The 27569-nt window shown below is 40.4% G+C and overlaps 1 protein-coding gene and 1 long non-coding RNA gene across 2 annotated transcripts; both read left to right on the top strand.

Annotated features, from left to right (window-relative positions):
- Positions 1-1993: 1993 nt before the first annotated feature.
- On the top strand, positions 1994-27374 carry cunh5orf22 (chromosome unknown C5orf22 homolog). Its single transcript, XM_072363511.1, has 10 exons — positions 1994-2253; positions 6747-6892; positions 9065-9214; positions 9329-9462; positions 15743-16056; positions 17037-17099; positions 17862-17983; positions 25562-25628; positions 26617-26756; positions 26855-27374. The coding sequence occupies exons 1-10, from the start codon at positions 2185-2187 to the stop codon at positions 27009-27011; spliced, it is 1362 nt and encodes a 453-aa protein (XP_072219612.1). The 5' UTR covers positions 1994-2184; the 3' UTR covers positions 27012-27374.
- On the top strand, positions 12773-15561 carry LOC140268590 (uncharacterized). Its single transcript, XR_011907546.1, has 2 exons — positions 12773-14242; positions 14395-15561. It is a non-coding gene; the product is annotated as an uncharacterized lncRNA (long non-coding RNA).
- Positions 27375-27569: the final 195 nt, after the last annotated feature.

Here is a 27569-nt window from a genome sequence, read left to right on the forward strand (position 1 = left end):
GGCTTTCCTAATACTAAGTTGCACTCAAAATAGTAACTTTTCTTATTGGAAATTAGCAACGCCCATATTTAGTTAAAGGCCTCTTATTTCTAACAATTGTTAGTTAAATAATCACAATTTATCCCCAATAATCACACTATTTCTCGCCAACAATAGTAACACAAAGGGTTCCTTACCATAAATCCACTGGTAAGTTCAACAACGAAGAATCCAGTGAGTCTGTCCACTGATTCAAAAATAGATCCTGTCACCTTTCCTCCAGCCAGTGGCAGCCGGCCTCTATCAGAAACTCTGCTGAGAGGACTTCAGTTAGGAGTCCTGGACTCCCCCGTGCACGGTTTCAGCTCCGATCCTGAAAGGTGGAAAGGATTTTAGAATCCGCCTCGAAGGACCAATATGTCAGAAAAATTCTCTCAAAATCAGGCTCAGAGTCGCTGGACACGATTAACACAAAACATTTATTTCTTGCAAGAAAGAGTCAAGTCCGCACAACCTGTCAGGAAGCTGGCTCAGAGTTGTCTGCTAACAAAATGGTACTATTGCTATTTATATTGTTTATGCTTGCTGGCCACACAATGTTATGGGAAAGCGACATTCATTGTTATGGGAAAAGGCATTACTAGCCATTTAATGTTATGGGAAGACGAGTTCAGACAGTCAAAACACTTTTGCTTGCTATATAGTATAATGAGAACCAAAAGACAGGAGGAGGCCTCCCCACATCACAGAAACTCTTATTCTTGCAGCTTTTCTCATAGTATAACTATATAATTTTTCTAACATGGTGTTATGGTGTTTTTCCCCCCTCTTTTCCCTCTTTTCTGTCTTCTCAAACCCCAGCTGGTCGAGGCGGATGGCCACCCTTCCTGGTTCTGGTTCTGCCAGAGGTTTCTTCCTGTTAAAAGGGAGTCGTTCCTTTCCACAGTCGCCACAGGCACGCTCAGGACGGGAGATTGGACTGAAGACACGTTTCGGTGCAATCTGTTGGTTTCCTTAGCTAGGATATTATTTTTTGAATTGGCTCTATATGAATTAATTTGATTATGATTACAATGAATTGAATTCCAATTGGCTTGAATTGGACTATATTATTTTAGTGCCTTGAGATGACAATTGTTGTAATCTGGTGCTATATAAATAAAATTGAATTGAATTGAATTGAACATTAGCAGTCAAACACTAAATGTTACAGGATTACATCTTCTTCAAGTTATATATCCCAACAATAAAGTTTGCTCACTGATAAGGAACATTTAAAACATGTCAATTAAACTTTGCTTTGCTTAACCATCACAGCAAATGTGTTAGTTGTAAAAACTATAGGGTACACCTGTAAGATGTAATGCATTCCAATACAGCTTAGACACAAATTATATCTTTACAACCTTATGTTCCTTAAAGATTCTGTTTTCTCATTAGTCTAAAGACCAGTAAAGGATTGCAAAATAACAGGATAGTTCCGGAGTGATAGATAGTAAATATCATTATTATTCCTATTGTTGTTGCTGCTGTCATCATAGCATCCAGAAGAAAAGAAAATCTTAAATGTGTAGAAATTATGATAAATTTAGCAGATATAGCAGCTTAATGTTTTTTTATTTATTTATTTCCAAATACTTTTTTTTAATGCTGATACTTGAAATTAAACAATAGGAAAATAAAATGGTCATGTTAAGTTTTGAATCATCATGTCAGGTTGACAGAAATGTAAATCATTGGAGCGTTTAAATTACATTTTATTTTCTGTATTTTTATGTGTAATAGAATCATCAAATTTTTCCAAAGTTATGTGTATTATCGTACACAAGACGAACCTTTTCGTTCTTTTTTTCCAAATTATTTTTTACAATCCAGCACAACTGTCCATGTGATGAATCTAATATTATTTGTCCGATTCTTAGCAGAGCTCTAAGAACCTTTTGTCTTTCTTGGTTCATGTTTCTCACCGGAGATAAACATCGTGCTGGTGTCATATCCGGTGAGGCGGAGTTTTAGCCATGCATTCAGTTGGGGAGGCAGCACTTTTCAATGCGAGGCTGCACTGTATTGCTCTTTCTGCCGGAATGCTTAAAGAATGAGTGTTGAAAAACGAGATGTGACAACGCGCCTTTATTTATCTGGAGTCGAGTTTAAAAAAGAAAAGACGTTTCTTAATTTGAGGGAAAACAGTTTTACTTTGTTACAATGAGTTCTGCGTCACTGAAAAGGTTCTACAGGAAGCTGCCGGTGTGGATTGTGGAGGACCACCACAACGTAAGGCTGCTGTTTTTGTATTGCTGTGAAGTTAGTTTTAAGTTAGATATGCGACATTCAAAAGCGTTGATTGTTGGCCTAATTAATGTCTTAAGCACCAAGATGACACGCCAACTCTCCGCAACAGTAAGGGTATCACTGAGGGACTTAAGGGAATTAATAAATGAATCTGAATTCAAAGCAAACCTCTGTCTGAACCCTGTACATGCTGAGCTGTACACGTGAATTTGTTGTTATGCTGTGGAGGCTTAGAAAAAAATTCTTTATAGAGGCTGTTACTGGACGTAACATGAATAAAGCTGCAATTTTTCTTTATTAGAAGGTATGTGATCAGCAAACATGTTCATTAAAAGACGAAAAAAGAGCAATGTTTGTTTTTGTTTTTTTAAATTGTTTGCCACTATTAAGTTGCTGTGGACCTGGTCTGTGTAAACCAGCTGCTGGTAGTAATATGTTATGACCACAATAAGGTGGCAGTAATGCAGACCTGTTTGCTGCCATCATGACAGCAACAACAGAAGAGCTCTTCCACAGGGCCAGGCTTTGGCACAATGTACGTGGCACTGTTAGCTTAGATGCTGATAGTACTTAAGCAAGAGAAACATTATAAGCCATAGTCTGCAGCCATCAAACACTGTAAGAAACTCCCTCTAGAAAACCTAAACGGGGATTACATCTATTGCAAGTTATTCCAAGTAAAACTAGCATGCCATTAGTTTACCAAGACTATGTACTGTTATTTAAGAGATAATCATCCTGCACATATTTCTTCTTTATTTTTACCAAAGTATGAAACAGTGAAAAATATGATGATGAAGGACACAATTTGTTATCAATTTTTTGCATTACATCACAATGATTTCAAATGGCATTTTTACTTGAAATGCACAACCTCGAGTAGAGACAATATTGGAAAGCGTGTCATAGAGTGGTTGTCCCCCAACTGAAAAGGCTGTTTTGTTTAAAATGTTTTTATATTTTTAGCAAAGTTAAAGATGGATGACAATTTGCAAATCAAAATTCCAGGGTTCTGATACAGGTGTCCAAAGTCATGGAAACAAGATAAAGAACAAACAAAATACACATAAATAAGAAATTTAACTTGCAATGTTAAAAAATGCTGCTGATGTTTAAGTCCTTTCTTCATATTGCATTTCTTTTGCCAAGCCAGGATTTCATAAGATGCAGTCTTAACTATTGTGTTTATCCAACTTTTTAAATCCAATTATTTAGCCACCTTCTATTGTTTGAAAATGTTCCTGGCAGTGGTGGTAAACCCAGCCACAATCACATAGAACTGACCTTTTTGATACTTAAGATTTTTCCCTTTACAGACAGAACAGGACTCAAGGGGAATTGCTGAACCATATCAGTAACTCAGGACCTCCACAGTTTAAACACAAAATGATTTTGCCAATGTGCACTCCCATTAACAACAGGAAAGTTCTCGCCTATTTCTTGCATTTCCTACATAAGCCATTTTCACAAATGAACACCGGAGATCTTCAGAAGGGTGTGCAAGCAATTTGGTCCATCCATTTTCCACAGTTACTGTTCACACCTGGAGAGAAAATTTGAGGCAGGGCATGGAAGGAAGTCTGTCCAGAACACACAGGATGCAGAAATTGTCCTCTGAAAATCTCTTGTGTACATTCTTTTAAACAGGTTAAGAATAGCAGATGAGGCTCCTTATGTTTGTTTGTATCAATACCCCATATATCTGTTAGAAAAATTAACTAACAGACAACGGTATGAAATCCCTCAGAGGCCTCAGAATTTTACTTGCAAGGGGAGAACAACACACGAACCTTCTCTCTGCAGATTCACAAGAGTTCTCCAACGAGTGGTTGCCTGCCTTGCTCTTTTATTAGGTGACACACACACACATACATACAATCCTCTATGTGCCCAGGTCTGGCATATCTCCTTAGTTTGGAGGCATCTCCTTATTTGGGGAGCTATAAAGATAACGATCAGTGGGGAGACAACATTCCTTCTTAAAACACAGTTCTCTTTGTCTCCCAACTTCTCCTTGTGAAGTTTTGATATGAAATGGCCTCTTTGGCTGTGACTTTTATTTAATGATAATAAGCAAACTTTTCTGACAATATCTTATCGTATCTCACTAGTGAAGAGTGTGACGCAACAAGCAGGTCAGCAGAAATATAAGTATCGGGGAAAGAAAAAAAACTCCACTTGTCCTTCATGTGGGCAGTACCCTCCTTTCAAGTTCAGGTCCTTTACCAGAGGCCTGGGAGCTTGAGGGTTCTACTCAGTATTCTAGCTGTTCCTAGAAGTGTGCCCTTCTGGAAAAAAAATCACTGATGTTACCAGGATCTGCTGGAGTCATTCTCTCAATTTTTGGGTCATAGCACCAATTATCACTGGTACCATTGCCTTCAAATTACACATATTTTTAACTTCCAGCCCTTGGTATTTTTTGAGTTGCCCGTGTTCCTTCTTCTTGATTTTGCTTTTAGTTTAGTTTAGTTTTGCTTTTAGATTTGCTGCATCTATCACTACTGCCTTCTTCTGCAGTTTGTCGACCACCACAGCGTCTGGTTGTTTAGCTGTCACCTGTTTATCAGTCTTAGCTGTCGTTCTGACATTCTCCACAACCTTTGGAGGTATCTCCTACTTTGCCTTTGGGACTTCCAACCCATATGTAACATAGATGTCCGTATACACTGTTACTGCCACTTGGTTATGGTGTTCCATGTATGCTGTACCAGCCGACATCTTAAACCCAGCTACGTACTATGTGCTGGACTGTGTCAGAGGCCTCTTTGCACAGCCTGCGCCTGTGGTCCTGTCTGATGTGGTAGACCCTAAGCCTTTATGGTTCTTGTGTTCAGGACCTGTTCTTGAGCTGCCATGATTAGGATCTCAGTACTGTCTTTCAGATTAGCCAATGGTAGAACTTCTTGATATCAGCCACTTCTTCAATCTGTTGGTGGTAAATGCTGTACAGACACTTATCCTTCCATGCTGATCCCTCATCTGCTTCATCCCCTCTCCTGGGTTTCAGCTGGTTTCAGTTCCTTTTTTTTGGTGTATTTGTGGTTATTTTTTGTTTCATCCTGGCTGATGCTTACTAGTCCCCAGCCTCTCTCCTTCTGCTTAGTGTACAATCTCAGGGTGCTGGACTTGAGTGCAGTATGAGTTGATGGCTCTGACTTTGTTCTTTCCATTCAGCTAACTCTTCAGGACCTGACTTACTCTTTATAGGTTCTTGGTTGTAGCTGATGTCCTTGCAGCCACTTCATGGTTTCCATTTGCCTGTGGGATCCCAAGGTATTTATAGCTGCTATGGCTCCCTCTGATAGTTCAGCTCCTTCAGTTGTGATCATTAATTCACATTTCTCTGAATGTCTGAATTACATCCTGATGTCCTTAGTGTATATCCTTGTGAAGGACAATGCGTTGATGTCTTGCTATATAGCTTGATGTCGTCCATGTACAAAAGGTAGCTGATGGTTGCTCCAACCGGTATCCATAGCTACTCTTTGGCTGAGTGGATTCTGGCCTATGCAGAACAGTGGCACTGAGTCGTAGTCTTTCTTTTAGTCAATCCAGGCAGTGCACAGATTTGTATGTCTGATCTTACAGTCTAGAGTAGCAGTTCTATTGATCAGTAGCTGGTGTTTAGCTCCTCGGGTGTTACTCCCAGTTCCTCTCTGGGCCCTGGTCATGTATTGAGCCATCTGCCTATTCAACTTATCTGCTATGATGCCTAACAGGAGCTTCCATGTTGTACAGAGGCAAGTTTTTGGCCCGTAGTTGGATGGAATCACCCCCTTCTGGGGATCTTTTATGATCAGGACTGTCCAACCTTGAGTTATGTTTATGTTAATGTATTTATCAGACGCTTTTATCCAAAGCGACTTACAAATGAAGATATAACAGCTTTATAAAAAAGCAAACAATAAACTACATAGAAGGAACCCAGGAGTCCGACTCTGTCAGAGGGGACAGAGTAGAGATAGGGTGCAGGCATAGAAGGAAGAGCAGAAAGATAAAGTGCAGAGATGGGGTAGGGAAGTACAGGGTAAGTGCTGGGATAGGAGATGCTCTCTGAGGAGCTGGGTTTTCAAGAGCTTCTTGAAGATAGACAGGGACGCCCCTGTTCTGGTAGCGCTCGGTAGGTCATTCCACCATCGTGGGACGACACATGAACAGAGTTTGGATTGTCTTAGGCGTGGTGTAGGAGCTGCTAGACGACAATCCTGGGACATGCATCCTCAATCCATCCTAACTTTGTTCACCTCTGTATTTAGTGGTGTCCACTTGTGATTAGAGCTCCCAGGATGCATGTTTGCACCAAGTCTGAACAGCCCTATACAATACATTTTTATTAATGATGTGTATATGATGAATGATAACAGATGAGTGGGGGGAAAAAATGTTGATTAGCTTTGGCAACATACTTTAGTTTTTTTTTTTTGTACATATACTATTAAACTTGAAAATAAATTATTTTCTGTCTTGAGTAGGTGGTGTGTCACATCTACCGGGCTATTGCATCAAGACATCTTCCACTCCAGAATATCAAGATGGTTCACTTGGACTCCCATCCTGACCTGCTTATCCCTGTTAACATGCCTGCTGACACAGTCTTTGATAAGGAGGAACTCTTCAGGTATGATTTGTGTCAAACATACAGAGTTTCTGTCTCAAAACTCTCCCTTTGATCTACTACAGAAATCTGTAAGAGTTTAATAATCTAAAGCTTGTGATTGTGATACAAGAAGTGACAACATAGTGTGAAAAAAATATGCTGAAACTTTTTTTAGAAGCAAAAAGAAAAATAAACAGACACCATATCGCCCGCAACAAACATGAAAACTTAACTCTGTCTGTGAATATTATTAAAGGAACAAAGTTCCAGGGCAACTGTAGAGTGAGCATGCAAGTGAACGAGTGCGCGTGCATGCATGTACACGTGTCTGTGTGTGCATGTGCGTGCAACATATATGGCAAAGGTTTTACATGAATTGTGGTTAATGATGGAGGAAGGGGACCGCAACCACCCCCCACTCCAGAGATCAGGGGCAGAAAGGAAGTGCCCCAAGACCCAGGCACACAGCAGCCAGCCCCCATGGAGCAAAGCAGAGAGAAACAGCCCATCACAGGAAAGCCATGCACCTGCCCTGAGGACAGCAGAGGAAGGCCCTAGGTATAGCCCCCGCAGCCATGAAGCAAAGAAGCCAGGCCGGCACCCATCCACAAGAGCAGCAGGGAGTAGCGGGAAGATATGAGGAGGAGTAAGACCGACAAGGAGCAGCACAGGCGAGCCAGGTGACAACAACCCCAGAACCCAGGCCCAACAGTGGACAATCATGCACACATCACAAACGCACACTCACACAGATACAAAGACACGTACATCCAACCACACACTCTCTCTCAGAGGCCCCCATGGGCCATGCAGCAGCTGGCCCGATAGACAGGCCAGTGCCCAACTCTCCCCCGCCCAAGGTGCAATGCAGTGCAGCAGACACACTCCCGACGACGCAGCAAGCCCAGACCCAGAGCTAGACTATCAATTCGTCCTCCTGGTCACCCTGCACCAGATTAAGCCCAGGAAATGGGTGTAAGAAGACCTCTTCCTCATCACTCGTGCTCCCTGATGGTCAGTGTGTGTGGGTGTGTTGAGTGGAGCTTGACTGTATGTGTAATTAAGTGCAATTAAAATGGGGAGGACGCAGCACCACTGTTTGTTGACAGTGTTTCTTTTCATTTTAAATTCATTCTTTTTTTCACAAGCTCTTTGTTTTTCTTTTGATTTACAGTTAATATAAATTTACTTAAAATTGGTAAAAAAAAACTACTCTGACTTTATGTTTTCCTGCAGCATCAAGCAGCACATCTGATTGTATTCAGTTTGTTTTATTGAGTTTGGTATATTTTATGAGTTTTTGAGCTCTAAGAAAATGCTGCAATCCATGCTTCTGCATTTGTACTTCTAATATTATTGAGGAGCAGACTGCATCAACAAAATGTAATTAATTTTAACTTGTACAATAGAAAGTAAGTGATATAAAAATATATTGAATCCAAGTTAATATTTGCTTGATTTCAGATTTGCTAACTTGTTATACTTGTTACTGTTCTAAATTGAGCACATTCATAAGCAGTGTTCATATCATTAACTGATATGGAACAGAAGGTGTCTGTCTTACGAAAGTGAAGTGTGTGCAGCTCTTTCTTGCAGCGTTGAGTGACATTATTGTCAACAGTGAAAGTGTAGTGCTGAATAATGTCTGCACGTGCCCCATAGGTGTGCACTTATTTTTAGTTATCAGACTTTACCTACCTTAATTTTAGCAAGCGGAAAAGCTGACACTATAAGAATAGTACTATTACACCTGCACTAGGACAAAATCAACATGTAGTTACAGACATCTGTAGTTATAGATGAATAAAACTATGCAGCATCACTCCCACTGCAGACAGCACAACAGAAACTGACAAAGAAATTGGAGTACTAAAACAAAAGCAGGGTTCAAAGAGCAATTCAGTTAAGTTTTATTTAAATGGCGCCATAGCACAAAAAAATTAATCTCAAGACACCTCAGAGTCCAGCTAAATATATATATATATATATATATATATACATATATACTGAACCTTTTTTTTTTTAAGCAATATCAGGATAATTACAGTTCAAAGTTACAATGACCTTTTGTCTAGCATACGCGGTGTTACTGTGTGCTCAGGGCGGCTGCATTCTCACATCGTACAAACTGGGAGGGGTGGGTGGATGTTCTAAATTCAGACTGGATTGTGTTGCATCTTCTTTTTTTTTCAGCAAATTGAGTATAGAAAACTGGATAATGCCCATGGTGTATGCTGGTCATGTATCTTGTGTGGCATGGTTGCATCCATACTGGGCCCAGCAAATCAGAGAAGGAGAGCACACTATGACTGTAGGCAGAGACTCTTCTACCACCACCATCAGGTAGGACATACACTAAAACAGAGAAAAACACTTATTTTCAAATTGATGCCCTTTTGTATCTCGCTTCTTGACATTGCCGGTGTATCTCTTACTCTCCTTTTTCTGTCTTTGCAGGGTGACCAGTACAGACAGCTATTTCCTCAGTGATGGTCTGTATGTTTGTGAGGAGCAGCTCGAGAACACAAAACCTCTCAGACTGAGCGTGGTCAGAGTCAATCCTGTCAAACCAAGTGACTGGTCACGTACAGGTACCCACTTTGACTCTAACAGACATGAGACAAGGTGATGGGGTTTAGCAGAAATTAGCTCCATTTGAACTGGATTTGAATATTATTTGCTCTGGCTAGTCATTTTCAAGTTTTCACTCCTGGGATTTGCCTTTAGATTCTCCAAAATAGTTTTGCTAATCTGATGGAAACATCTTAACACCAATTCAAAGGCTAATTTTGCAACTAATACAGAAACTTAGTGTCCATGTTAGTTTCATACCAGATCTTGCAAATTTTAAAATGTCATATATGAATTATAAGTTAAATTACCTGTTCCAATGCAGATCTGAGTAATTTAAGAATAAGTATCTGCCATTATTGTTTCTTACTACAAATCTGTCCATCATCTACATTTGAATGGGTCTTGGCATAGCAATTTAAAAAAAATATGTCGATGTCTAGTTGTAGTGAGTAAACACATGATTTGTTGGGCGATTCAGGACTTTTAACCTGTTTAATTCATTATGGTTGCTTGTCACAATTCTTAAACAGTAGAAGATTTGTCTTAATAGTACTGAAATCCAAGGTAGCACCATCTAGAGTAACTACATAGCCAGGGAATGTCTTCCTCAGGCGCTCAGGTCCAAGGACAACAACCTCTGTCTTTTCTAAATGTAAAAGCAGATAATTAAGAATTATCTTTGTCTTGATGAGAGTGAGCATGCATGGTTGTTTCTCACTTGTCTCTATGAGGCCCTGTGATGGATTGCTGACCTGTCCAGGGTGTTACGGTTACAGTTTGAAAGCTAACAACTTCAAAGTAATTTATCATTTAGAACCATGAATTCTCCCAACACCACCGGTACTGTCTGAAAAGGAGAAGAAAGACGGTAGAATTTACTTTACTTTACGTTAACACTTTGGGTTGTTATTCAGCTGTGAAAACATAACAGAACGGACCCATTGGTCCAAATTTCAGAAATGCTGAAATTGCTTGCAGCTATATTTTATTTATGTATTCATTTATTCATTTATTAAGTCTGGTAAGATCTAACCAATGTGTGAAAATACTTTCAACCAAACAGTAAGCTATTTCAGCATTTGTTAATATGAATAAGAGTTGTTTTGTTTTTTTGTACTTAAATTTAAAAAGCGTAAAATGTCATTTAAAGTATAAAACCCTCATTCAAATGAAACACTATTTGAGGACATGATGAAAAGTATTGAAGGGTACATAGAGTACATACGCTGTGCTTGCACAACATCATCAAAGGAAAACATCACACTCGAATCCAGCCTTCAGACACAGGCTGATACATCGATTCAGGTCTTCGTGTATTCCTGGATACTCCTGCGGCCATTTGCATTCACACTCAGTACTCAGGAATATTTGCACTTTGCTTTCAGATTTTAATGCAAATGATAGAGCAAAGAGCTTATAATCTCTATTTTTGCAGATGGAATGCAGAAACTAATAATCATTGTCATCATTGTAGACTTTCTTACAAGGAACACCTCAAGAATCAAGGTGTTTTGTTTTTTTTAATTGTCATTATGCATACACATAATGACATGTTTTAGTTGGTGGCTCTCTGCATCATAAAGGCACAATATGCATAAAAAGGAACATATTAAAAACACCAGCAATAAACACTGTAAATATGTACAAATAATAAAGGGATGTGTCCAATAGTGTAGTAGCAGGGAGATGTAAACAGGAAAATAAACAGTGTAATGAAGTGCAGCACAGTGCCAAGTCCCAGTCTTACAGGCATGATGACTTAGTGAGTGTATTTTATTAATCCCAAGGGAAATTCAAAGTATTCAGCGACAGTATGTACTATGTAGCTGTGTACAGCTACATAGATACCTGAAGGAAGGTTAGTGTCAACAGCAAACAGAAACAAAAAACTCAGTAACAACATACAGTAGGATGTAAGTGTAGAAAATATAAAAATGTGCTACATTCTTATGGCCAGGGGGACAAAATAGTTTTTGAGTCTGTTTGTGGAACAGCTCAGGGACAGCAGCCTGCAGCTGAACACGCTCCTCTGTCTCATCAGAGTTTGGTTGAGTGGGTGTTGTGTGTTCTCCAGGATGGACAAAGTCTTCTCCAGGGTTCGTCTCTGCCACTGACACCAGAGAGTCCTGCTCTGTGCCCACCACAGATTCAACAGTCTGTCCAAACGGCCCTCCTTCTAATACTGACCCCCCCAACAACGCACAGCATAAAAGAGAGCTCTAGACACAACAGACTGGTAAAATATCAGCAGTAGTTTTTTTTTACAGATGTTAAAGGACCCCAGTCTTCTCAGGAAGTAAAAACGACTGTCCTTTACGGTGGATGCTGCCTGTGTTAACAGTCTGGTCCAATCATCTAGATGCAGTCCCAGGTACTGATAGGTCCTGACAACCTCCATGTCAGAGCCCTCGATGGAATTGAGCTGGAGATGGGGTCTCTTCCTCCTGAAGTCCACCACCATCTCCTTGGTCTTGGAGGTGTTAAGCTACAGGTGGTTAGACCTGCACCATCCCACAAAGTCCTCCACCAGGTCCTTCATGTCTTGTCCATCTGTAATACATCCAACAATCGCAGTGTCATCAGAGTATTTCTGCGTGTGGCAGAGCTCTGACTCATGCTGGAAGTCAGATGTGTGAACAATGTGATAGGGGAGAGCACTGTCCTTTGTGGTGCCCCTATGCTGCAGAACACGGTGTCCGAAGTGCAGCTGCCAAGCCTCACAAACTGTGGTGAGGTAATCCAGGAGACCAGGGGCCCTTATGTACAAAGACTTGCATGGAGTTCCTACTGAAACATGGCATACGCTCAAACCAAAATGCCCTCCAACGTACAAAAATATCTGGATGTATCAATGTGTTCACACATATGAATCAAAGCACATTTCGTTTGTACATCCCAATCAACGAGTGCACATGTCGGAGTACCGGACTCCTCCCTGTCCACGCCTCTACTTAGATATGCAAATCATATTTGAATGAGCCCTGAACCTGCGATTCCTCTCTCTGCACGATCAGAAAATAAAGAAAAAAGAATGAGTGAGACGGAAAAAGAATAACTTAATGGAGAGCAAGATGGAGGTGCTACTTTCTGAAGTGGAGGCCTGTAAAAATGTGCTCTTTGGCACGCTGTCCTACGATATAAGCAGCAAACATAAGAGGAGTGGGTGGGAGAGCGTGAGCGAGGCCTTTAATGTTGTGGGGTCTGAGAAACTCACACAAGCAGAGTTGAAGAAGAAGTGGGCCGACATTAAGGTGGATGTGAAGCGGAGACTGGCTGCCCACCGCCAAAGTGTGGCCAAAACAGGAGAGGGGGGGGTGGCTGTTTGAACAGAGAGTCGGCACAGCTATGGGTGACACTGCTCTCTCAGGGGTGGTGGGTGTGGGTCTCTAATTACCCCCCAAGGTAAATACCTATGTATTTGTGTAACTCACAACAAACGTGTTCATACAGTAACCAGTGCAGAAGTGCGCCGGGGAAAAAGTGAGGCTGATTAAGACATTTTTACACTTTACACACAGGGTTATTAACATTTACACACAGAGACGATCAAGGGCTTGTTATAAATATCTTAAGCTGTTGTTTAACCAGCAAAAAACAGCACTTTAACCACCAACTATGATGCTGTGAAGACGGGATAGAAATTGGGGGCGCACATGCTCAATGCACGTCACGGGGAATAATATTAGGGCAAGTACACGAATAAAGTTACTCACCAAGAAGCCACCCATCACGCACAGAACCAGCTTGTAGTCTGTTCCCAACATTTCTGTTACTGAATGTATGAATCGTGCGTTGTACCAGGCCACCCCCACAAAGCATTTGCGCATCACATACAATCTGTACATTGATGGAATGAAAATGTTTCCTGTTTTTTATAGCACTGTGTCGATAGCTCCGATTACATTAAGAAAACCGTCTCTCGCTTCAAATTGCGCTTCAATGTTGGCCTGTTCAACTGCATTGTGGGAATTTGATATACCTGCTGAGATGCAGATAATTCCGTCCCACTCAGTCCCAATCGGTTGACCAGCTCCCTCTGGAATGCTTAAACCCCAGTGTGCACATCACCTGTGATACAAGCAGCGCATGGCCCCTCGCTGGGTTGCGCTCCAGCACCGGCCGCAGCTCTGCGCAGAGTTCCAGGAGGATTGCTCTCAAAACGGCTGATGAGCCAGTTGTCATCATGTGCCAGCAAATCCTGTCAGTCTCTGAACACACGCTTTCTTACAATTGTACCATGTACAATGTCTTCCAATACCGCTAAAGCAGCCATTGTTTTCAATGGAATGCATTGCAACACTTTGCACATGCTTTTATATTCACTCTAACTGTAATTACAGACACATGGGTGTGTTAATTGTTCATCAGTGTTAATTGTTCATGTGTCTCAGATGTGCACATCACTTAGTCTGAGGAGAAATTGTGTTCACATTTGTTTATTATAACAGTTTCCCAACATCACCTCGAAGCGTCGCCAAAGAATCAACAGCTGTAGAAAAGTGCGTACGCCAGCCCTGAAGTTGGCGTGAGGCACCGCACATTTCCATGGTCATTTTGCTCTTGATACATCTGATCATTGACGTGAAAAAGCTCGTACGCCACTTTTTTGTGCGTACGCACCCTTTGTACATGAGGCCCCAGGTGTGCATTCACTCCCATGCTCCTCAGCTTGTCTCTCAGTAGGGGATCCTGGGCGTGTTGGACCTGGGGCCTGAGGTGTTGAAGCAGGAGTTGCTCCGAGGTCTTCATGACATGCGACGTCAGAGCCACCGGTTTGAAGTCCTCTGGCTGACTCAGGTGTGGCTACTAGTACAAGTACTACTGGTCTGTCTGACTGCAAGGGAGACCGATTTCACAGCTGCTGCCCTGTGAATATGCACCACCAGACTGAAAGAAGTTATCTTTCAGTCTGGTGGTGCATATTTTCATGTTTCTGTACCGTTTTGCAGAGGGAAGCCGTACAAACAGTCTGTTGCCCAGGTGGGTGTGGTCTGCAGCGATACATCTGGCCCTTCTCTGGACCTGGTCAGCGTACATTGAGGCCAGATCTGGGAGAGGCCACCCCTGTGCCATTCTCGCCAACTGGGCCCAGTCATTTCGGTCCTGGGCTGTGCAGCTGCCACACCACACTGGTACATATACAGCGTTACTCGGTGGGACTTTGATGACCCACCATGTGGGAATGATCTTTCAACTACTTATAAGCCAAAACTACCAACCAACTAGTTTAGACCTAAAGATCATTTCAGCTGAGGAATTAACAGTCTTCAAGTAACAAGCCCTTACTCAAGCCCTTTGGATGACCATGACAACGATGGCTTAGAATCCACACCAACATATAGCTGATTGATAAGATTTTCATCAGCAAGTTGAGTGGAGCAGGACGTCCTGTCTCTAAGTGGGGAGAAGCATGAAGAAGGTTGTGCTATCCCCTGGAGAGTCTGGCTGGGAAAAGCATGTGTCCCTTCAACTGAAAAGTCTGGGGGAAATAGTGTGACCCTGCTGTTGGCGAGAACGCAGAAAAAGAGAGTGTAGGCACACCTGGAGTTTCACTGTTTAAGTTGGGGGTGAAGCTACCTGGAAAGAACACTTCTGAGGGTAAACTGACTTTTTAATTTAATTTTTAATTTAAGTCACTGAAAACTTGAAAAACACAGGAGTTTATAAAGCTGATATGTAACCAAGTGATTACAATCCAAGGTTGCTATGTTCTGCAGTGTGTGTTTTAACAACTTGCCCCAACATATGACTTGTGATGACATGATGCGTAAAAGATTGGTTAAACCTACCAGCTGTCCACTGTCAAGCTACAGATGAGGGAAATCAAAGTATTTGAGCATGTAATTGCCAGTCAAGTTTTTTTTTTATCAGCTAGATGTGTGGTCTGAGCTCTAAGGCTTAGACCACATGCTCCAAGGATTTATAAGAACTACAGATCTCAAAAGAGGCAGACGTGGAGAAAGAGTGCTAGGAGTAGAGAGGGTCCCTCCATGCCACAGAAATGGTCTGCTTGTAAACAGGTGCAAATAAATGGCTGAAAAAGGAGCTGCTGTTCTGTCGCTTTGTGTTATTTTGACCAAAGCATGTCACATTCATCATTACCTCTAGAAATGGTGTCAGCTTTTGAAAAAATGACGTAGTGTGTCTCTAGTAATATTCATGCTCTCTTTCTATTGTTCTTAATCATGTCACTGTTATATTATGTTTTATTTTTGCATCTAATTATTACTGATGGGTTCATTTACATCCTCTTAAATAAATTCTCTTCTGCTTTTTTTATCTAACCTTTAATATCAGGGCAGAACACTCAGAAGGACACAGAGAGATGTTTTGCCAAGAGATCTCGGCTAGAGTGGAGTAAAGATGGAGAAGCCAGTCGTTCACAATCCTCAGCAACCACTAGCACACTGCAACCAGCTGAGGATGGAAACAGCAAAGAAAAACAGAGCAGCAAAGGGACAAACATGAGAGATGGAGATGATGATGAAGGATCACCCAGTTATGTTGTTGAAAGAATAGCTTCATTTCTATGTGAAACAGACCCATATGTATTGGACATTGATTTGGATTTCTTCTCCTGTAAAAACCCCTTCAAGGAATTATACACACAGGTACTTTTCTACATATATTAAATTAAAACCTAACAAAAAGATTACACCAAAGTTTATATCTTCTCAAAAATTGATTGTTGAATAAATCTAGACAAAGACTGGAATACAATCAGTAAATGGATGTCAGTGAAACTAATAAACAATTTAGTCAATAGGTCTAAAACTAAATCAAAAGCTGCTTCCCAAATGAAAATTAATACAAAAGTAGAACCTTTTTTCACCTTTGGGAACTTTAAGATAAACCAGTGCAAACGATGGCTTCCACACTCAGTGCGGTTACATGCCGGCAATCTGATCGGATAAATGGCTAAATCACAATAAGATTGATTTATTCAGCTCATGTAACAAGCTTAATCCAACAAGAAATTGAATCGGATCAGGTTACTTGCGATTGAATTAAGACCCCGGGATAACTCCATCCGATTGCCCACTGAACGTGCACGTAGACGACAGTGGATCGGATCGAGCGTTCTGCGCATGCCGAGACTTTTTCCTGCGATCGTCACCCGGAAGTGGAAGGAGACGATATTCATGTTGCTATCGTCAGAAAGAAAGAAACAAGGCGATGGAGAATGCGCCGTTGTGCATCGTCTGTGCCATAACCAGCTCATCACAGATGGAGAGGGACGCAGCTTCATCTCGCTCTGCGTTCGCCATCTTTCTGAATGCCTGAGTTTGTTGTTGTTGGTGGTGAAGACGTCAACAGGAAGTGGCTCTATTAGCGATAGCTGAAATGGGGACAGCGCCACCTATCTACTGTGGTATTGCATGCTTTGTGCCAGTGATTCCATTCATTCACCGCCATATATTCAAGGATAATTACCCTCAGATAAGGAGCAGAACCCAACTATAGCTATAATCGAGTTAATCTCATCATGTAAACCCACTGAGTGAAATGTTTATGTGACCATAAAAGTGCACAGTAGCCAAGATACAGGGGTTGGGTTAATTAACCTGAGCTCTGTGTTGGCCCTCTACAGGAGGAATACTCAATCCTTAAGGACCTCTACAACTTCAGAGGGCCCAGGCTGAATGCTGATAAGGTAAGATGTTTTTCATTTTACAGAAAGTTTACATCTAAACATAATACACTCCACAAACCATCCTCTGATACACTGATCAACTACTACATTAAAAACAGTGACAGGTAAAGTGAGTAACAGTACATGTCTTGTTCCAGTGTAATGTTCTGCTGGAATAACCTGCGTGCTGGCATTCATGTGGCTGTTGCTGTAGCATTTGCCCCTTATCTAAAAATATGCCTAGTGTCTAGTCCCCCCACCACCACTACAATATAGTATACCACTGCCCTACAGTAGCTGAGGAAGAGTGCAAAGAACACAACTAAGACTTGAGGTCGTAACCCAAATTGCTCAGCAACAAATCTAATGGAATCTGAAGATATCCCTGGGAAGCAAGTCAATCCACAAACACCCTACCAGACACTCAAGGACACCCATAGAGATGCTCCTAGTGTCAACCCTGCCAGGCCAAAACTGTTTTGGTGGCATGAGGAGGATATTGGTCAGGTTGTTATAATGTTGTGGCTGATCAGTGAATGCACAGATCCACATAAATTAGATTAAAGTAGACCATGATAAGTCTGTACACATGATTGCATTTACCTTCTTTTGTTTTTACTTTAAATGATTACTTCATAAGTGATGTGGTGAATGGTTTTGGTTATCTTGTTGTATTTTAGAAGCATTGTGAGGATTACTCAATGGCAATTCAGAAGAATTTGTTGAATAAATGTTTCCAGTTCTGCTGCTGTTGTGGTTAATGTTCAATATTTGTATATAAAGGAGGAGCTTGTTGATTGTGTCGACCGTCGTACACGTCAGTTAGAAGACTTGGAAGCAGCATTTGCTGATCTCCTGGAGGATGATGGAGAAGAGACAGTTGTGCGCTTGGCCAGCAACACTGGGTAAAGTTTTTTTCTCTATTGATTTTCAAAATGTATACATTTAAATATACCATCTTCTGAGGGGATTTTTTGCAATTTGCATGAGAAATGGTATTTAATGTATCAAGTCTTGATTTTCAAACACAGCCTCCTCCTACACGTACTTTCTCTCACTCATTTTGTGTATTCTTCATCCTTGAAGAATTCACTTTCTTGTATTTCTGTTTTTTTTGTTTGTTTTTTTTAAATCTGCATCATCACTTTTGTTTACTTTTTCATCTTCACACCTTTGCCAGTTTTTTCTTTCTTTTTCAACAATATTAAAATAATTTCTACGAGTTTCTCTAGTCTAATAAATCCATTTATTATACAGTGACTAGAGACAATTTCTAAATCAATCACATCAGTGATCACTAAATATAAACTTGCATTCCCTCTCACAGATGTTGCCATGCAGTGATTGCCATTTTATTAAAGTGCAAGTAAGGGTTTAATAGAGTTAATAGATTACAGAAAGATTACAGAAAAATGCCCACTCAGACAAAATTAACAATTAAAACTCTAATCAGTTGGATTTTCAAAACCGCACAAAAATTAGAAGTGATCTGTGCTCAGAGATGTTGGGGAATTTCTGCTTAGCATGCTGGCTGACCAATCTCAGATCATCTTAAAGAGACCACACTAACAAGGCAGACATAGGTCAGTTTATCTGAACTGACCCAAAATGGTTATATGTGAAATCACAAACTTCTCACCGAAGATTTGAATTATTAAATTAAACTGGAAATTAAATAGTTTTGCAGAAAAAACAGTTCTGCGTCATCAGTAATATAAAGAGCCATTGTGTAGTTATTGGTGTGGGCAGGAATGACCTGTAACATTCTTTGTTGCAGCAGAGCTGAAGAAGCCTCTTCCAGAAAACACTTTAGTGATTAATCACTATGTTATGTAGGGAGGTTTTAGCATTATCCATTTCTCTTTGCATTATCAGCTCCAGAGCTGTCCACAGAACAGAGCCAGCTTTCTTTGTCGTTTTTTTCCCCAGTTTCTTTAAGTCCCTAAGCACATTTTTATCCATCCATCCATTTTTCATACCTGCTTAATCCAACTCAGTGTAACGGAGGGTCTGGAGCCTATCCCAGATCTCATTGGGCGAGAGGCAGGGTACACCCTGGACAAGTCGCCAGTCTATCACAGGGCCACACAGAGACAAACAACCATCCACACTCACCGCCGGAGTACCCAGAGAGAACCCACGCATACACGAGGAGAACATGCAGACTCCACACAGAAAGGCTCCAGCTGGGTTTCGAAGCAGGAATCCTCCTGCTGTGAGGCAATGATGCTAACTACTACACCACCGTGCAGCCCTACATTTATATGACAAATTAAAAAAAAAAGCTAAAAAAAAAACAAAACACCAAAATGTATACTGTTGCAAGCCAAACAAGGAAACTCTTGTCCACCTGAAAACATGGGTCTCAGTTCACTTGCAAGTGAGCCCTGATGCTGTTAGCTTACAGTGGGAAATGCAAACGGACTGTCCAGCGAACCAAAGAGAGGAGGTGACGTACCTTGCTCGGCTTCTGTGTAACCACGTTACAGCACAGAATGAGCTGTGCTGCAGCCATGCGTGTCGATGAAGTGGTCCCAGTAGAGGTGTGTGTAGAATTCCCTCCGTTAGCTCTCGTATAGCTGCAAGTAGCCACATAACAGCAGCTATGTGCTAACAGAGCTATAGCACACGTTCATTCATTCATTCGTCTTAAAGTATTGGTGAAATAAAGACAGATAATGTCTTATTTAGACGCTGCATCGTCTAAGCCCCGTTCACTCCGTTATATGGATATACACCGATTGCGAGTTATCTAAATATCTTTCGAAGGACGCCGAATTTCACCAAAAGCTGTTCTCAGTGAGCAGATAAACTTATTTCATGCCAGAAATAAGGTCTAGGTTTAAAAATACCGGAGTTCCCTTTAATGAATTATTTGGCCATGCGCAAAATCAATTTAAGAGCAGAAAGTTGCTCCATGTTTTACTAAAAGATGGTCGGACTGCAACCATCCTCCTCTCATTATTCAAGTCGGCTTGTGGACGCTACATAGCCCAAGTGGCATAATTCAAAATCTCCACCACTGGATCCGGCTTCATCTAAGAGTACAGAGAACGGCGCAGTGTGTGGCATTTTAACAGGTAAATTAACGTTCAGGGAAATCCAGGAGTAATCTCAATGTTACTGCAACTTAATACGGCAGAAAGCAGACATGTTGATGTTTCTAAAAAAAAACTGCTCGGTGAAAAGTATCCTCAGTGTGTAGGATAGTGTTAGACACCAACCTGTCACCTGTTTGCAACTGTTTGGCACTGGAAATTATTTGTTATTCATTTTTTCTGTAAGAAAACTGCTTGGATTGGAAAAATAGACAACTTTTTTAATCCCTTTGGGAGGTTCCCTCCAGGAAATTGAAATATTGAGCTGAAAAATTTGAAATTTGAATGAAAAACTTTAAGAAACTTTGAAGATTTGTACTGTGATGTGTAATATAATTTCCCTTTTGTTAGAATTGATGTTATAAAATTGGTATCGAAAAAATTATCGTTCAGGAACCGGTATCGAAGTGAAGGTATTGGTATTGATTGCATTGGTATTGAAAAATTTTGATTGATACCCAGCCCTAATCATGCCCCCTGTGGTCTAACAGTTCCCTGTACTAAGCCTCTCGTCCATCACTGATCCACCACACAACTGAATCATCTGAGTATTTCTGGAGATAAAAGGATTCTGTGTTGTACTTGGAGTCTGAGGTGTACAGAGTAACAGACTGGGAGATTATAGTACCCTTTGATGCTTATATGCTGCTGATCCCCTCTCAGACACAGTCCAGTCTCAGACTTATAGAGGCATCCAACTTTTTTTTTTCTTTTTTTTTGAGCTTCTGACAAAACAGTGAAGGCTGAATTTAAAAAAGAAAAGCCATATAATAGCATAATCCAATGAAATCCAATTACTTAATTTCAAAATAATCCAATTAATTAATTTACAGCCAATTCAAAAACAATTTCCTAGCTAAGGAAACCAACAGATTGCACCGAAACTTGTCTTCAGTCCAATCTCCCGTCCTGAGCCTGAGGGACTGTGGAAAGGAACGACTCCCTTTTAACAGGAAGAAACCTCTGGCAGAACCAGAACCAGGAAGGGTGGCCATCCGCCTCGACCAGCTGGGGTTTGAGAAGACAGAAAAGAGGGGAAAAAAACACCATAACGCCATTCAAAGGATATCTGTTGGAACAGGGAAACACAAGTTAATAACCACAATAATGTCACATGTACATAAAATCAATTGTGAAATTAAACGGGAGGAAAAAGAGAGCAAAGTGAGGAAAGGTGTGACAGATGAGGTCCCCCAGCAGTCTAAGCCTATAGCAGCTTAACTATGGGATGTTTCAGGATTACCTGAGCCATCCCTAACTATAAGCTTTATCAAAAAGGAAAGTTTTAAGCCTAATCTTAAAGGTACATAGGGTGTCTGCTTCCTGAACCCAAAATGGCAGCTGTTTACAAAAGAGAGGGGCCTGATAACTGAAGGCTCTGACTCCCATTCTACTTTTAGAAACTCTGGGAACAACAAGTAAACCTGCAGTTTGGGAGCAAAGTGCTCTGTTAGGAAAATATCTTACAATGAGATCTTTAAGATATGATGGAGCTTGGTCATTAAGAGCTTTATATGTGAGGAGAAGAATCTTAAATTCTATTCTGAATTTAACAGGGAGCCAATGAAGCTAAGCTAAAACTGGAGAAACATGATCTCTCCTGTTAGTTCTCATCAGAACTCTGGCTGCAGCATTTTGGATCAGCTGGAGGCTTTTCAGAGAATATGTGGGACAGCCCAATAATAAGGAATTACAGTAGTCCAATCCTGAAGTAACAAATGCATGAACTAGTTTCTCTGCATCACCCTGAGACAGGATGTTTTGGTCAGAAATAACTCCAAGGTTCCTCACTGTAGAACTAGAAGCCAAGGAAATACCATCTAGAGCAGGGGTGTCAAACGTACGGCCTGAAAGTGAAAATCTGAAAGTGAAAAATTGCGATGAGACATGAACTAGAATTTATTTTTTTTTAATAAACTGCTATTCCTAAATTGTCGCATTGTTTTAGACATGGATCAGCTGAAAGAAGAAGAAGAAAAAGACAAAACAATGCTGAGATAGACACAGCTAATGTTCAGTGATTACTACGATACATCTACTTACTTTTGTACTTGCCTTTACATCCTCATTAGCCAAAATGTCTTTGTGAAAAAGGAGTTTTTTTGTCGAGTTTTCCAAGAAAAATGGACAGCTTCCTAATTATTCACAGAGGTGAATGGGAAGCCTGTGTGCTTGGTGTGTAAGGAATATAATATTCTGCGCCACTATGAGACATAGCATAGTGAGTTTTCACTCTGAGCCGAGAGGTCAGTGAAGCAGCAGTAAAAGCCAGCTACATAATTGCTAACGAAATAGCATTAGAATCAAAGCCGTATTACAAAGGGGACTTCATCAAAACATGCATGCTGAAGGCTGCCGAACTCTAATGTCCCGAGAAGCGACAAGCTTTTGCCGACATCAGCCTGATTAGGAATACTATTGCAGAGAGGATTTCGGAACGATCCACAGATTTGGACAGCCAACTGAAACACAAAGTCAAGTCATTTCTAGCATTTTCTGTTGCAATTGATGAGAGCACTGACGTTACAGACGTCACTCAACTGGCTATATTTATTTGTGGAGTTGATGAGACATTGGCCGTCACAGAGGAGTTCCTTGAGTTGGTGCCTATGATGGGCACCACAACAGCAGAGGACATTTTCAGCTCTAACGTTTATGCGCTGGACAGAGTCAGAGTAGACTGGTCGCGTCCTGTCAGCTTGGCTACAGATGGCGCGCCATCAATGATAGGAAAAAAAGCAGACATTGTGACAAAATTCAGAGAGAAAGTATAAGCCGCAAATGGAGGAGATGCTTTTTGGACATTTCACTGTATTTTGCACCAGGAGGCATTGTGTTGCAAGTCATTAAAAATGTATCACGTCATGGAGGTGGATGTCCGAACTGTTCATTTTATCTGAGCCAGAGGTCTGAATCATCGTCAGTTTGACTGCCTTCTCAGTGACAATAAAATTACCCATGGCCTGCCATACCACACTGAAGTAAGATTGTTAAGCCGAGGTGCTGTGCTGAAGCTTTTCTTTGAGCAATGAGAGGAAATTGGACAGTTTATGGAGACAAAAGGAAAGCCAGTGATGGAATTACAATCTCTGGAATGGCTGCAGGACCTTGCATTTATTACAGAGCACCTCAATAATTTGAACAAAATGTTGCAAGGCCGTAAAAAAGTTGTCACACAGAATTACGACAGCATACGTACGTTCAAGTTGAAGCTGACTTTGTGGGAGACACAGCTGTCATGTGGTGACACTGCTCATTTCCCCTGTCTAAGAGATGTAAGTGTGACTGTCATTAATGCTGACATGAAACGGTACAAAGACAAGATTTCAGGATTGCTGTGGGAGTTTGAGAAACGGTTTCAGGTCTTTGGTGAACTCGTGACAGAATTTGCAGTTTTTCGCTCACCCTTCACAGTCAAAGCTTCTAATGTGCCCGTCGACATCCAATTAGAAATAATTGATTTGCAATGTGATACAAATTTGAAAAACACATTTGCCTCAGTGGACTTGGACACATTTTATCAGTATATCCTGTCAGGGTATCCCAAATTAACAGCCCTCGCTGCAAAAAAATTGTGCATGTTTGGGACTACCTACCTTTTTGAACAGGTTTTCTCTGTAATGAACATCAATAAAACAAAACAGCGCTCAAGGCTGACACACCAACACTTAAATGACATTCTGAAACTGGCTGCTACTCAGGACCTGATGCCTGACACTGATACACTTGTGCAGGCTAAAAGATGCCAAGTTTCAGGAGCAAAAACAAAGTAGTCTAAACTAGACTAATTCTTGTAAAATGCTGCATCAGAAACATTTTGCCCTAAAAAAGATATAGTTCTGTGATCACCCAGGCTGGGTGATTACTTTCTTTCTTTCTTTCTTATACATTTAAAATGGCCAGTTTTGAGAATTATTACACGTGGAAAATGGAGTAAAAATAATTCCTACACCTTGATAAGTTGATTCAATCTTAAAGTGCAATAAGCTACCATAGTTTTCAGTTCTAATTACCTGTGACTTAAAGTTTTATGCCTTTGTACAAACACTGTGATCAGTTATAATGCACACATGTAAATGATAAACTGAAGCAAATTGCACGTTTTTCTTGAGAAATCTGAAGTTTTTCATAACATGTTTTGTAAAAGGATAGTTCATTAAATTAAAAAAATATCCTAATGTAATTGTACTTCTTTCCACTAAAACAAAGCGGAAAACATGAATTTATTGTTATTTATAGCTGTGATGAGCTATGCTATGATTTTAATGGTCCAGCCCACTTGGCATCAAATTAGGCTGTATGCGGCCCCTGAACTAAAGTCAGTTTGACACCTCTGATCTAGAGTAACTATATAACTAGACAATTTCTCCCTAAAACACTCGGATCCAAAGATAACAACTTCAGTTTTGTTTGAATTTAAAAGCAGAAAGTTCTGAGTCATCCAGGTCTTTATGCCTTTAAGACAGGCTTGTAGTCTGACCAACCTATTGGTTTCATAGATAAGTACAGCTGAGTATCATCAGCATAACAATGGAAATTTATGCCATGCTGTCTGATAATGTTACCTAATGGAAGCATGTATTAAGTGAAAAGAATCGGTCCAAGCACAGAACCCTGAGAAACTCCATGACTTACTCTGGTGTGTGAGGAAGATTCTTCATTTACAAGAACAAACTGGAATCTATCAGATAAATATGATTTAAACCAGCCTAATACGGTTCCTTTAATCGCAATAACATGTTCAAGTCTCTGTAATAAATTGTTGACTCTTCACAATACTAATCTACAGTATGTAACACCATTAAGTTTGTGCGAATATAGTCTTGTGATAACCTTTGTGTAAGATTATTGACATTGTCCCTTAAATCCTCTGAGTTGGTGAGAATCCCGTTCAGTATTTGTGGTGCTGTTTTTCTTAATAATAATCAAACTGTTCATTTCAATATTCCTTGCCATTTTAAGTGTTAATACTTCCTCAATGTGAATGATGGTAATTAAACATAACTAAACGGTAAAAGTGGCTTCATTCCTAATGCAGTACAGTTAACGTGTGACAACAATTAATCAGGATTGTATGGCGTGTTGTTCTTGTGACAACATATTCTATATTTCCCACACTCATGGACATATTCAAATACAAAGGAACTGTGTTTAGATACTTAGTCAAGGCATTTTCACAAAAATAGTTTTGTAGAACTTCTCCCACTTGTAAATATTCTTCCATTGCATTTTGATTTATGGTTTGCATTATAGGGCCAAAGTGTTTGGAAGAAAATTTGATTGCTTGACAGTGTTCAAAATTCTTTGAATGAATGAGTCGTATCAGACATGGTGGTGATAAATCGGCAACAATTCATCTTATTTTTTGTTTAAAATGTTTTTCAGCATGGCTTCATTAGCCCAACTGGTTTCCAGTTTAAAGTCAAGAAATCCGTGTCCTGACTATGAAATGGTAAGAATGATACTAATAATAACTGAATGTAACTTGGCAACCCGCTTATCAAAAGACAAGTTACACAAAAAAATGACCAACTTTCTTTGAAAGTGTTCACATTCTCGTCAGTCTCAACTGTACCTTTTACTAATGCACAAAAAACTCAGGTGGTGAGGTTATATATTTAACATCAAGCTTAAAGGGGAAGTTTTTTTTTTTTTTTTTAAACCTAAACCTTATTTCTGGCATAAAATACGTTCATCTAGCCCCCCAATATCCCCCAATAACAACAACACAACAGCTCTGAACTCACAGTGCAATAGTACACGTTCATTTATTCATTTGTCTTAAAGTGTTGGTGAAATAAAGACAGATAATGCCTATTTAGAGGCTGTTTTGTCTATGCCCTGTTCACTCCCGTTATATGGATATACGCGGATCTCGAGTGATCCAAATAGCGTCCGAAGTACGCCGACTTTCACCAAACTGTTATTGGTGATTAGATGAACGTATTTTATGCCAGAAATAAGGTCCAGGTTTAAAAAAAATTAACTTCCCCTTTAAGGTCACAGGTAATTTGACTGCTTGTTACACACAGTATTGAAATGGAGATACATCACATGGTCTAATCTGTTGTAGACATTTAGCTAGACAAACCAAATCACCAAGTGAATACATGCAATTAAATGTCTGCCAATTTTCTCCTTACACATCAATATACCAATGTCACTTACCCAATGCCACTTTACAATGACACTTCTCCTTGCTTGTACATACTGTTTTCTTTATTGAGGCTGCTATCTGCTATTTGCACACCGCACATATTGTACAGCAGTTACTTATGTTATTTCATGTTAGCTTTATTTGATCTTATTTGTCTGTTTTATTTTATTTTATTTTATTTAGTACTTTCCCCCTTGTTCCATAACTGTTGCACAGCAATTTCCCTCGGGATAAATAAAGCCTCTTGAATCTTGTTCCAATTTGTTTAATCTCCCACTCTCAGGTTCATCAGGCAGGGTTAACCTGTGACTCAGTTGAACTGCCTCACCACATCAGTACTGACGAGGAGATTGACAGAATTATTTCAGCTGTGCAGCTTTTCCTGAACGCTCTACCCAAACCCACACTGGTGACAATGTCCAGGTGAATGACCTAGATGTGTAATCAGATCTCCAGATCTGGTTGTACTGCGTGATAAAGAGAGAGGGGGTTAAATATATTGTATTGATGTGTGTTTACAGGTCCAGTCTTGATGAATACTGCCCAATTGAACAGGTGGAATCAGTCCAAAGCAGAGTTTTGGCCATACTCGAGGGCTTGTATGGAGCACTGGACTTGCACAAAGACTATGAAAGCAACAACATCGATACTTTGGACTGCCAAACAAATGCCTCTTAAGAGACACAAAGTACATGTCATTTAAGATGTAGTGAATGTTTTTAGCAGTTCAATCACATAAGATGAAAAGCGACATATTAGATGCTATTGCAGGGAATTGTCGATAAAGAGCAGGTTTGTTGTGATAATTGTGTGCAGTGAGCTAGCATATGACACGGCCATACAGAATGTTAGTTCTGGATTTAGTTTTTGAAGATGACGTTGTTACTTAAATTCATCAAATCCAACAGAAGACTAAAACCATGAATGTACTGTATTATCTAGTGCTGAGTGTGCATCGAAACCTGAAGTATCTTGCTCCTCTTTGCCAGAAGGTTCGATTGCTGTCCAAAACCTATATTTAAAGAAATAAAGGGAAATCAATGAGATGTTGTTTTGTTTGATTAAAAGTCCATCCATCCATTTTCTATACCCGCTTAATCCGTCAATCGGGTCGCGGGGAGGCTGGAGCCTATCCTACCAATGCACATGCACACACTCACTCCTAAGGACAATTTTAGAGTCACCAATTAACCTAACATGCATGTTTTTGGATGGTGGGAGGAAGCCAGGGTACCC

This window comes from Leuresthes tenuis, unplaced genomic scaffold (genome assembly GCF_036924035.1).
Source record: "Leuresthes tenuis unplaced genomic scaffold, fLeuTen1.0.hap1 SCAF_14, whole genome shotgun sequence".
Classification (NCBI taxonomy): domain Eukaryota; kingdom Metazoa; phylum Chordata; class Actinopteri; order Atheriniformes; family Atherinopsidae; genus Leuresthes; species Leuresthes tenuis.